Consider the following 13,375-nt stretch of genomic DNA (forward strand, 5'->3'; position numbering starts at 1 on the left):
GTAGAGCTTCCTGCATGGGCCTAATGAGTTCCTATAAACAAAACAGTAGAATTTTCTTTAATTTCCACTTTCAGCAAAGAGCTGTTTGATGAGGTGCTGCTGCTTCTTTTAACAAAATCCTGGGTCCCCTTCAGTTCTTTTAGTTTATGCTGAAAGGTGGTTCTTCCTCCCACCAGCTACATGCTTAACACTCGTATTCTTGTAATGCTTTGTGTACAGAAAGCCTGTGATGACCTAAGCGTGTGTATGAGGTGTGGTTTGTAGAGCCTTGTAGTGTCTTTCATTACATCAGCTGATCAGGTTGGGAAAACTAGACATTTCCATGTCTAGGCATGAGCCAAAGAAATGACCTAAGAAGCTGATGTACCTGAAAACTCGTCTGTTTTTTTCCAGCTCTGTCAGCTGCTCCAATTAGAGTAGACTGACACTGAAGGCTTGATTTTGAAACCAGCTTAGTTCCCATTTTGTGCAACCCGGGATGTGGTGTGCGTTTCAGACGGAGCCCAGCTGACTTTCTGCTTTCAGTGGGGGGGCCCTATGATTTACACCTCTTCTCCCGTCACCCAAAAATCTTCCTCGTCCTGCTGAGCGAAATCCCGTCCCTGAAGGAAGAGATGCTCTCGCCATTCACTGTGCCGCTGCCGCCACCTGATGGCCAGCTTGTCGGGGACAGGGACACGGCCAGGAGCTCTGCCTCCCTTACCGCGGAGAGCCTTCCAGCCTTTACCGAAACGCGCACGAACACCCCGTGTCTGGTGCTGCCCACACAGCATCATCCCCTTGCAAACCCTCTGCAGGAGCGGAGTCACAACTTCCTCACTTGCCAGGAAGCCTTGGAAGAGTTTATCGCGTTGTACTAACTCTGTATCACTCACTTACTCTCCTTCTTGCTTAGCTTAGCTTGAGGCGCAGCATTACAAGAGTCACTGGAAGATGCAAAGCCTGCAGGTGGAACAACTTCTGATGCCCATAAGCCGAAAATGGAGCTCTAGATGGAATAAAAGCCTTTACGTCAATATATGTTGTCTTTGGCATTTTATTTTTGTTAGTCTGTTTCTTTTTCCTGCAGCTTTGCAGCCACAGTGGCACATTCAGCATCCACCTGCAGCCAGGAGCAAAACAGCCTTTTGTGAAGAAATTTGTATTATTGCCTGCCAAAACTCACTTCGTTTGGCCTCATAGCTGTGAATTTAGACTCTGATGAGGTACATTGCGTCTTTCCCTGCCATTACTTTTTATTTTAAAGGTAGTACTTGAAGTTTATTAGCTGTGCTTCAGAAGAGACAGAAGGAGCCTGACCTACCCAGACCCCCCAGCTCCCAGCTGCTAACATCTACCTGGAAAATCGAATGTGTCATTTCTGGGAGTGCAACCATGGTGCCCGTCTGTCCCCACTTCCCAGTATAGAGACTCTTGTCCTGTTGGCTTCATAGAATCTCAGAATAATTAGGATTGCTAGTTCCAACCCGCCTGGATGGGCAGGGACACTTCACACTAGACCAGGTTGCTCAAGGCCTCATCCAAACTGGCTTTGAACACTGCCAGGGATGAGTCAACTGAAACTTCTCTGGTCAGCCTGTTCCAGTGCCTCACCACCCTCTCAGGGAAGAACTTCTTCCATATATCTAACCTCAATCTCCCCTGTTTAAGTTTGAACCCATTACCCCTTGTCCTATCGCTACAGTCCCTGATGAAGAATCCTTCTCTGGCATCACTGTAGGCCCCCTTCAGATACCGGAAGGCTGCTATGAGGTCTCCACGAAGCCTTCTCTTGTCCAGTCTGAATGAGCACAGCTCCCTCAGCCTGTCTTCATATGGGAAGTGCTCCAGCACCCTGATCATCCTCCTGGCCCTCCTCTGGACTTGCTCCAGCAGCTCCATGTCCTTCTTATGCTGAAGACACCAGAACTGTGCATGGTACTCCAAGTGGGATCTCACAAGAGCAGAGGCTTGCTCCAGCCTACAGGCTTATACTAAAAAGGCAAAGGCAGCCAACTTGAACATAGTTACTCCTGGCTGAGAGAATGGGATTTTGTTTTATTCTTGTCAGAAGGAAATGTAGTGTTTCAATATAAGCCTCTAATGCCCTTAAAAAAGATGATGAAAGATTTGTTTGACATGACTAATGTTCTCCATAGTCCCCATTTTCTGACAGGAAAATACTTGATTCCCAGGTGATCAGTGACCAGGGGATATGCCAATATAAGAGAGCGTCTCCTACGTGTGGGAGAGCAGCATATCAGCTCTGAAACACGTGTAGTGGGTGGGGAACAAGTTCTTTTGCTAAGTATGAGTGTGCTTGCTAGCAAGTAGAAGTCAGAAACCCTTCCTGGACTTGTAACAGCAATAGGCCATTGTAACTCTGCTTACTTTTGAACACATCCCAGAAGGGTCCCCAGTGCTGCGAGGCAGGAACATGAGGGTAAGACAGTTGGGTATCTAAACTAAGAGAAACACACATCATGCAAGAAAGGGTGGAGCCCTGGGCCAGACTCTGCTTTTCCTTCTGGTAGGAAGCAGAACTCCTCCAAGCAAAAATAAAGAATGATGGGGCATCCTCCCTCTTTGATGTCCCCTCTTCTTCTGCAGGTCCAGGAAAATTAAGTGGGTCACTCTTCTTCCAGTTTGGAATGCCTCAGGTCTTCCAAGGCTGGTGGATCTTTTCACAGAGATGGCTTGTTTCTCTGGTGGTTTGTTTTAACAAGCCAGTCCAGCAGAAGCCTCTATGCATTTTCCAGATCATGTGTGTGGGAGCTGAAGGTCAGGCAATGTGAAAGGACATAAAAGCCATTTGGTGACAGGTAGTGTGTTCCCACTACACTGCAGACCAAACCCTCTGTTTCTGCAAAGGCCATGATAAGAGCAGGATCTTATCCTTCAGCATATATGTTACCCTGTCTCTCCTCCCCATAAACCTTGACAGAAATTCTCTCACACCATTGTTATCCCTGGTAAAAATGGTAAAATTTTATTCCAGCACCTTCAGATTCAAAGGGTTATAAGAAAGGTCCTTAAAAGACTACTCTGGCCCCCCGTATCCGAAATGGCAGGTGGGATGAGTCTGCCCACATAAAAAGTTTGGCCAGAGGACGAAGTGTGGGTTGTATGGGGCTGCTCTCCAACACTTGGCTGCTTCTTGGTCACACAGGCACACCATTTTTTCACACTGGTCTGTCAGGTTATCTGCAAAAGAAAGTGTGAGTGAAGGATGAGAGATTCTGGATGAAGGCAAGTAACAGTTTTAGGAGGAACAATTCCATAATAAGACCATTCTTAAGGAACAGAGGCTGTGGGAGCAGGAGAGCAGGACCAACAAGTTGTAGGTGTGAAGATCTGACCCTCCCCTGTGTTGTCTCTGTTGATAGATCTGACCCTAACTGTTACCAAGATCAGAAAGTAGCAGCTAAACATGAACTGGCAATGCCCATAAAAATCCACCCAGGTCAGAGCACTCCCCACTTCTAGAGCTGTGTGAACAAGGGTCGTTTGGTTGAGTGGTGGAAGCTAAAAAAGAAAATCATTTTAGCTTAGCCTGAGCTAGAAGTATTCTATTTCCCTCCAGTCTGTTTCCCTTCTAACTCCCCCCTCTGCAAATTTCCAATCTCAAAAGGAAAACAATGCTGCTTTGAAAGGAGGAGTCTCCCAGAGTGACACGCAGAAACCTGATGGTGTAGAAGCACCCACCAGATATCCTTCACTCATGCGCCACAAGTTGCTCTTATATTTCTTTTGTTTGAATGGAATCAGACATTATACCTTCACACCCCACTAAAACCTGCTGTGCTGTAGCCTGGGGTAGGAAATTTGCCTTCCAAACATGTTTCTAGTGTTCCTCCCCATGGGGGATGTCAGGAGAAGTGAAGCTTTATGAGGGCTTGTGGAGAACAGTTAAGGGATGCTTCTCAGACCTTGTCTGGACATCAGTCTAAGGAATGAATGGTGTTTGTTTAATTAATGCTCATTAGCCAGGTTGGAGCAACTGCAGCCCAGTGCACTTTTATGGGATAGACACTGCACATGTCTCATGGGCTCAGTGATACATCTCACATGTGCAACAAGGGTTGTTCCTTCACAGCAAAAAGAAACACGATTTTTTTTTCCATATAAAAAATAGCTAGCAGAAAATATCAGATAGCAATGGAAATACGGGTAAGTGGGAAGGAGAGGAGTTATGCATTAAAACAATACATTCCTTAGCCAGCACTTTGTACTTAATAGGTTGCTCTGGCAAATGGAAAAGAGCAACTGCAAATGTACTGTGCCCTATCCTGTATCTGCTACCTGATTTTCAGCTGCTGGAGGGGCTGAGGACTGCACCAGTAACATACGGAATTCTGGTAAAGACAAACAGTCTTTTAATGTTCAAGCAAATAGCCTGGGTGGGATGGGAAAAAATTTTACTCTCACATGGTTCTTTTCAAACTTTCAAAGTGTTCCACAATGGATTTTACCATCAGGGACTTTTTGGAGACTTAGAAATAGAAGTGACAAATTCTAAGACTCGAGTCATCTGGTGTATGTCAAAACAAACTGGTGCGAGCCACTGATGGGCTGTGAGTGTGCAATTTAAGACCTTCTTGACTGGGTACCAGCTGTAGAGCTGAGCACAGCCTACACTTGCTGTATGCCTGCATCACTCAAGAGCATTTGATTCTGCAAGCTTCAGAATGCCTGCTGGAGCCCCAGGGCTTTAGGCTGGAGCCCCACATGAGACAGAGGTGCAGGCTGGCACCCGACTTCACCTGTCTTGCATCCATAAACCAGCATGGCTCTTCTCCAGCAGCACACAATGGTAAGTAAAAGAGTGAACAGTCCTGGTGGAAGGAGGGCCAGAACTGCCACAGGAAGCCCACCCCTGCAGACCATCGCACAGCTGTGGGAAGAGGTCAGAGAGGAGCAGGTATGCTTAACGAGAGTGAGTGGAGAGCCTCCAGAGAAGCATGTGCATCCCTGCCACACTGACGTGGCTGGTAGGTGGGCTCCATGGCCCCAGCTCCCCCTTCTCAGCCTCATGAGGACTCAGGTTACCTGGAACGGGCGGTGGGAAGTCCTGGCAAGCCTAGCGATGCAGGCAAGGGGTGGGCAGAGAGCTTGGAGAAGAACGGATGCTACCTAAAGCAGCTTTGACACCAGCTCAGCATACGCAGGCCTGAGGCCCACAGAGCTCTCTGGTCAGCCTCGTACCTGCCGAGGAGGGAATGAAGTGAACCCGAAGCGAGCAAGTGTTTTCTTACCACACTGCACCGTGTTCTGCTCACATGCCCACTGGTAGCGCTGTGCCTTGGGGCTGCAGCCTGCCTTCTCTGCCTTGTCATAGCAGCAGTCGTGCCTGTGGCAGCACCTGCAGGAGAATAAAAGGTAGAGTTTAGGCATCCTCCTGCATCCTGCACGATTTGCTCAGGGGTGTTTGCACGTACTCCAGGAGTGCTGCACTCCCACACAGCTCACAACAGCAGTGTTTGCCCCAGCTTGTCAGTAAATCATGTGTTGATGAACCAGCATCCTGGTACCCCTGTGAAATCTACACGGCTCAGGAGCTCGTTAATGCCATATTTGCTCCCATGCCCACTGTGCTTCTTCCTCTGAGCTTTTGCCCTCAGAAAGGCAGGTGTGGTTGGTACATGGTTATCCCACTGAAAGGAACCTGGTATGTTCCTATGAAGTGTGTGATTGTGGCTCTTCAGTTTAGGCTTAGACCCATCCCAGAATTTGGAGTCAGGAGGTGTTTTGCCTCCTCAGCATCGCCAAGCAGCTTCATCTCTTCAGTTCACCTGGACCTGCAACCTTTGACCCATGCAGTTTCTGACAGCTGGCTACAAACTCATCAGCCACAATGGTGGAATTCCCATCAGTTAACTTCAGATGCCTAAATGTAAACACGTACACCTAAGGCACTGATCTGCACTCCATTTATACACGTCTGGGGCACAGTTCCTGTTACTGCACTACAAAGAGCTAACGCAGGTGAAAAAATGGCATTTATAAGTGTAACTGCATTTCACTGACCACAGAGGGGGCTGAGGGTGACTAGCTCAGCTGATGACATCTGTCCTACAGACTAGTCAGTGAGACACTTCCCACTATCAGTTACTTCAGAATTTCTGGAACATTTGACCCCGCTTGGATTTTATTCAGGTAATTTAGGGACTCAAAATACACCATATGTTCATCACCTAGAGAGGTCCACTGCCAAACAACAAAGGTTTCAATGATGTGAGCTCAGGCTGGAGCCAGAGAGGAGCAATCTCCTGCATTTCCAGAAGCTGTCTTTGCAAGATCACTGGGACTTTACAGAGAAACTGCTCTACTAACTGGGAGGCATCGAGGCAGGCTGATTTTAGGGATAAATGCAGAACAGACAGCTTTCAGAGAAGCTCTTGAGTCCTAGATGTGAATCTGTTCAAGAGGTTGATGAGGTGGCCCAAAGGGAGCATATCTGTGCTGCCTCCCCATAGATCACCAAATCCAGCTGAAAACCTTGACTGTTATCTTCAAGACCTGAGGCCAGTATACCTAAAAAGCTAATAAAAGTCTGGGATCCATCATTATGTCCCTCTGGAAAAGTGGAACAATCTCATAAGGAGGATAAAGGTCCCTTGTGCAGGAAGCCGGGCTTCTCTGGGGACCTGTCAGGAGCTGCCCAGTACTTTACCTGAGAGCTCAGGAACATCACAAACGTCATCATTCAGCTGCAGAAGGCTTTTTTCCAGTCAGAAACTGGTTTACAGATGTGAGGCTGGTGAGCAATGTGAGGTGATAAAGCCCAGGGTTAAAAATAAAACCATTTTGAAGTGCATCAACCACTGATGCAAATTCTAATAAAATCACTGGGATGAGATCAGGTGAATCATGTGAAAGAGACAACAGAATTGGACCAGTCAGCTCAAATTCAGCCTTCATTCAATCCACTGTGATTACGCACAGGCTGAATTTAGTCCATTATGCTTTCCTTACTGAATGGGCTCCCAATTTAGTAGTTGAAAGTAGCAATTTCATCCCACAGAGGAGTCTTCCAACTAAATGCCTTTTTTTTCTCAGCTTACAAAGATGAAACCTGTGTGATGATTATGTCCAGACCACTCACTGCATTGTGAAACCTAGAAATGTAGGTTAGCAGGAGCAGACTAGTATCTCCATCCATGCCAGCTCCTCAAAGGACTTCAGGATGGGACTCAGCCCTATGGGACAGACAGATATACATATCTAGACGTTTTCCCATTAGGAGTTACAGCAATTGCTGTAATTGAGAAGACCTTACTCAGCCCATGGAACCAGTTCCATTGGACATGATGGCAGTAAGAGGCTGTGGTTGGTACATGGTTACTCCTGGGCTTGTTCTGAAGAGGTTGGAGGTGAAAGGCAAAAGGAGAGAAGAATTTGCAGCCTTGTGAAAAGCATGAAATCCTCGGCTTTCTCCAGTGTTTGAGTCCCTGTAGAGTGTGTATATGATATGACAGGGTTGGACTACGGCACTGAGCTACACCTGGGGCTCGTGTCATCTGGAGGAGTTGCTGTAGCCCAGAGCATCCTGGCTAACATACCTGAACCTGCAGCACAGTCTCATTCATCCTCAGTGGCCCATCACTGGTGTCTCATATATGGGACACAGAGCACACGAGTCTGTGGTGGAGAGCTGTGAACCAGGCTGACTGAGGTGGAGTGTCAGCTGTAGAAATCATAGGGTTTGTGAGGTCTGGGGAGTGAATCAGTCAAGTTGGTAAAGTTGGTGTCAGTGATGGAGGAGTGTGGGGAGGAGGAACAACCTTAAGGCAGACAAGCAAAGGGAGGAGCTAGGAGCCTGTGCACCAAGGGAATGAAAATGCTTTCCATGGAGAGACAGAGGGAATTAACAGAAAAAGAGGTAGGAGAAGTGAGAACAAGTCTTGGAAAGGGCAAAAGATGGTCTGTGGATCAGGCAAGGACAAGCAGCTGAGCACTAGAGAGATGTGCTAGAGAGCTGTGAGAACTTGCTGTTCCTTATCTGGCTTGGCAGAATCAGGTGGATTGCCTAAGTTCTGCAGGACCATTCTGCTTCCCCTTACACCAGTTCCTCTTGACGATACCCATGACTGCAGCAGGGTGACATGCTGCTCACACCAACACAAAGTGGGAAGACTTTGGCTCATGTTTTACAAACACCTCTTTCAGATTTGCTGAAACTGAACTGCCAGGGAATGAAGACTGATAAACCTATTGCTGTCCTTTGACACCTTCAGATGGTCCCTCCTGTCTGGAAATGCCCTCTCCTGCACCTGGGTCAGAGTGTGGTGTTAAGCTTTCAACACCCTGCTAATGCTCGGTCAGACCCATGCAAACAGAGTCAGCCAACACTATGTGAGAGCACTGCTCAACGGGTATGGAAAACAAACACAACAGTGTCATCTAGTTAGTAAACAACCTGTTCATCACCCCTGGGCTATGAGACAGCCCTAATGGCTACAGACAGCTCCAGCTGGCCCTCAGGAATCATCTGGCCAGACCCCTGCTGCTCAGCAAATGCCACATTACGGTAAGAATTTGTCACGTTGTGTTTGTCATGTTAACAGCACCGTCACTGCTGAGTCCTTTTATTTTGCTTTAACTCATATATGCCACCCTTCCTTTCATGGCATTTGGTATTTTCAAGGAGATGCTGAGCACCTTCAGGTCCTGCTTTACAAAATGAGTGCTGCAGTCATCCAGGGGAACAGAAAGGAGAAGGAGAAACAGATCTATTGACTTTATGCAGAGGAGATGCCATTATGTCTTGAAGCGATAGGACTGTGAGAGCAGAAAAGTGAGAAGGTACTTACTGACAGCTCCACATCAAAGTCAGTGTGTGGAATAAACCCTATGAAAGGATTACCCACCCACTCAATGGCATTCTTTCTTTTCCCATAGAAGAGAGGTGCTTAGAAGCACTCTAGCCCTGTCTAGACAGATCGACTGAATTACTCACAAGAACATTACTCCTTTTGTAAGGGTCTCAGTAACAAACCTAGAAGTGTCAAGGGAGTGAGTAACTTAAAAGAGTGTCTGTCACTCTCAGTCAGTCATTTTGCCACTGTGCTTCCTTCTTTTTTAGGATGGCAAATATGGAAAACAACGTGGTCACTTTGACAGACACAGGTGCTCAACAACACTGATCTTTGCAGCAGTTCTCAGTAACAGAAGATTCCTCCAGCAAATATGAAATGGAAATTTTTAGGGCTAAATCTAGTGAGACTTTTCCAGTTCTTCCTAGCTCAGAACCTAGCTAAAAACCTTTCTGCTGGTTTTGGTTCTTTGTTTTGTTTTGGGCATTTTTTTGCAGCCAAGCACTGCAGCTAAGGAAAAATAATGAATGCACTTAAAAGATCAAGCTTCCCTTTTACAAACCACCTGGTATTTTGAGGCATTTCCAGTTGCAGAGTCTCATTTTCTGCCATTAGGATAAACATATCCCATGGAAATCAAACGGCAGCAGAAACACTGGCTGATGAACACGTGTCCGTATTTTATTCCCTCTGGCAGTTTTTCAGGAATGCTGACCACTTGCATCTCCCAGAGTTGCCTAAACTTGGGGGTCACTCAATGTCTATGGAAAACAGCTTTTAGGTGACCCTGCTCAGCCTGTCAGTAAAAGAAGTACTCCAGATGAGTGAAGTCATATTTTAGTTTAAAGGCCTGATTATGAGAGCTGGTATAGGGCTAACAAAAATAATGACACCTTACAGACACTGCTGTAGGTGGTGATAAGCCAGTTGAGATATTACTGAAAATGAAAAGCATTTACACCTGAAAGCTATGACATTTTGCAGGCAGTTACTCCTTATTTCTAAGTCCCATATTCATAGATGAATTCATAGATTTCATAGATGAAATGTTTCATAGATACAAACCAGGGATGCGATGAGAGGGCTTCAGGAGTGAAACATCTCACTGCATCAATGAAGACAGTCCAACTAGTTTTAAGGGACACCCGTTCTTTCATGCCTACAGAGGAACCGGTGTTTAACCTTGGCATCTTCTTTTCCTTTTTTCCCCTTTTTCTGTCCTGCCAATTCAGCAAAGTCTGAAGCCATTTTCAGGACCTGAGTGAAATAACCCTTTAAATACCTTGATCGCTCCCCTATTTTTTCAGGCAGAGCTTGCTCTCTATGAACAAACATGCAGCTATTTCAGGAAATCATTTCCTGGTTTCTCCTTTGCCCTCCACCCCACATAGACCCAAGAGCTTTGGTCCCATCCAGAAGGCGGCTAAGTCGTTATTCAAACACCAAGTGATACGTGGGTCCTCACAATTCCCCAGTGCTGCTCATACGTACTAAGTTCCCTCTCTACAAGGTAGCAACGAGCCTCTGGAGTCACTGTAGTACAAACATGGAAGAGTGGGGAGATGTGCACTGCTTCTGAACACAGAGTTGAGGTTCTTCTTACCAGTCTGTTTTATCTTTAGGCCAGCCATGTCCTCCCAGTCCACAGTAGCATCCGTAGCCAATATATGCCAAGGGAGACCGTCCCGTGCCACACGATATAGCTCCTGCCAATTCAATGATTCCTCGGGTGTGCAGTGAATGGGCTTTTCCCAGAGCACCTTTCCAAACTGCAAAGACAGGACATGGCTACGCACAAGGATTAAAAACACCTAACACTGATTTTCCTAAGTCCTTAAAGGGGGATCTTTTTGTTTGGACTGGTTGGTTGGGTGCAGCCCTGGCAATCTCATTAGCCATGACATTCAGCCTGCAAAGTGGGCTCTGCAGGGCCTTACCTGGGGGCTGGATGCAGAAATACCCACGCCGGCTGTTTCTGCAGAGGGAGCTCAGTGCAAGCAGGACTCACTAGCTCCCATGTGCTAGGGTGTGATTGCGGCTCCATGACACCTGGGAGCAGTGTACCTGGTTTTACAGAACACACAGCCAGAGCTGTTGGCTTTATAGGGCCTGTGCCAGCACCATGCAGAGCCAGCTGGGCTTCACTGCACCCCAGAGCTCCTAAACCTGGGACAGCTTATGCTGTGGTCTCAAGTGGGATGTGGAGCAGCAGAGGACAAGCATGCAACCAGAACTAATCTGGGCTCTGTGGAAAAACAGAAGTTTCTATGTTGCCCAAGGTGTCTTATATTATCCAGGTTTCCCCTCCTATTCAGGATATTTTAACCCATTCTCCAGATCACAAAAAGCTGACAGTACTATTAATTTGTGTAGAGGGTAGCTACAAATCCCTGAGCCTGTAAAGTACACTTTGTTGAGGATAGATTGCCTACACAAGCCAAGATGTATGTGTATCAGCCTTCTTTGGAGTGTTTGGAGGTGCTGGCAACACTTACCTCTGCTTCCGTTACTACATTCCATTTAAGTCATAACATCAGGTTGGCTGCATTAATTTTGACAAAAGAAGCTCTGTGTCCTGTGCCAGTGGCCACCCGAACCAGTCAGGAGGGGTTCCGGGTACAAGTCTTTCCAACAGGGTTGTGATTCCACATCTTAGTTTGCAACTTTTCAGAAGTCACAGGCTCTACCTTGCAGTAATCCTTGCGGAGCCCAGGAGTGTGCTGCCCCTAATACTCATACCACTGTGATGCTCAGCTGCAAATGTTGGTGCTTATCATGTTAAGGATAGCGACAGACAGGAGTATTTCTTGCCTGTGTCCACTGCGAAGGACAAAGAGCACTTTGCACTGCCCTGTCATGCATGGCAAAGCTACTCACCAGTGGTACTGAACCCCTCACGCCAACTGCCTACCCCATCAGTTCATCCCTCCCATGCACAGCCACCCCAACAAGAGAAGCCTGCTGGAACAGGGGGACTTTGCAGCGCACGCAGATGGAGAGCGAGGTGATGCCTGGAAGCTGGGAACCCACCACTGAAGTTCCTTTGCCTCCTGCACTCTTGACCTCTTCAAAGTGCTGTGCAAACACGGACTAATTAATCCCCTAAACCACCTGAGGACTCAATACTATTTAAAACAGTTGCTCTCCTTTTAAAACCTAGCCTCTAATCCCCTTGCCTGGGCTTCGCCCAGCATCTCCTGGGCTAGCTTGACCCCTAGCCTGATCGAAAGACCACAAGGGCAAGGAGGGTCTCTCTCCATGAAGGACAAGGTAGGGCTTTGGTCTCTCTCTACAGGCCAAGACTGCGCCGGACAGTGGAGTGCTGCCCTACGCCATTTCCCATGCTGCGATCGGTGCCTCAGGCTGTGCTGGTGTGGGTTTCACACAGCCTCCTTATGCTTCTGGGGGCATTCCTCAGGGATTAAATGCACATTCCTGAAAAAGTAACTACACCGCTCACCTAAACACTACTTGAGTGTTCAGGTTTCGTGCTAAAAACACATTAGACGGGCATTATTCAAAACTAATGAGACGACCTATTTCCCTTGTCTAAACAGCACGGCTCCAGAGTTAGAAAGGGGCTCAGCTCTCAGGTGTCCCAGGGAAAATCACAAGCAGTGAGCTGCCCTGGATTTGGGCTTAAAAATCACACTTTTTCAACCTGTTGCAGTTTGCAGACCCTGAAAATGTGCCAGTGGAAACAAAGACTTCTTTGTAGGCATTCAGGTCTCCTGACAAGCAGCTTGAAGGTTTCTTAGCTGTCTGTTGCTGACCTCTTGGTCTGTTGGTCACTGGCTGAAGCTGGCGTAAGGTAACTGCACCTCACCCAGAAGAAGAAAGACCTTTCTTCTTTTAGGGGTATCTCTGAGGATCAAGCAACTGTAATTACAGTGCAGAGTTGCTCATGAAAGTGGAGAGAAAGCCCCAAAGGGAATTGATTCCAAAAGACTTGGTTAGTGTGCTTAGGGCTGCATGCTCTGCAAGAGCTTGAGGTAACTCCGGCATCCAGGCAGCCTCTGATGTTCCTGTTCCAATCTTTGAAGGCTGCCTGGGCTTTGAGCTGAGGGGTCACTGTAGCTGAGAGGTCAGCCCCAGCAAGTTCACTTCAGTATTCAGGTGCACAGCTAATAACTTGTCCAAGAACTGAAACTGCTTTTTCTAAGCTGGGCAGCCAAGCCAACGCAGCTGGGAAAGCCTTGAAAAGGTCCGAGCCTCCGCAGCAGCCTGCATTTAGCCACATCTGCCATTAGGAGCATGTTCAATCATTAGTTATAATACTAACGGGGCACCTTAGCAGAGAACATACCTGCAGGGAGGTGAGCAGAGGTGGATCTGACAACTCACACTTTCTATTTCCTGCTTAAACGGGCAGCCTTTGCTGTAGATTAAGGCAAGGTTTAGGTTTTTATTTTAAAACTGTACTGTAGGTATAACCTCAGACCTGCTAGTTTAGTGTCGTTGCCTTTGTGTGTGAGGGCTTTATGTTAGCAGACATTTATGGCCTTTTTTAACAGCCTTTTTAGAAATTATTTTAACTTCAGATGAATTTAAAACCATTTACTGCAGGGTCACTGGTACAA

The 13,375-nt window shown here is 47.1% G+C and overlaps 1 protein-coding gene across 1 annotated transcript; it reads right to left on the minus strand.

Moving 5' to 3' along the window:
- Positions 1-2,949: 2,949 nt before the first annotated feature.
- On the minus strand, positions 2,950-10,564 carry LOC104400805 (group 10 secretory phospholipase A2-like; the record flags this gene model as incomplete). The annotated part of the gene is made up of 3 exons (XM_010021439.1): positions 2,950-3,183; positions 5,235-5,341; positions 10,399-10,564. Coding segments are annotated over 3 exons (437 nt in total), but the record flags the coding sequence as incomplete, so codon positions are not given.
- Positions 10,565-13,375: the final 2,811 nt, after the last annotated feature.

This window comes from Nestor notabilis, unplaced genomic scaffold, assembly GCF_000696875.1.
Source record: "Nestor notabilis isolate BGI_N333 unplaced genomic scaffold, ASM69687v1 Scaffold14859, whole genome shotgun sequence".
NCBI lineage: Eukaryota > Metazoa > Chordata > Aves > Psittaciformes > Psittacidae > Nestor > Nestor notabilis.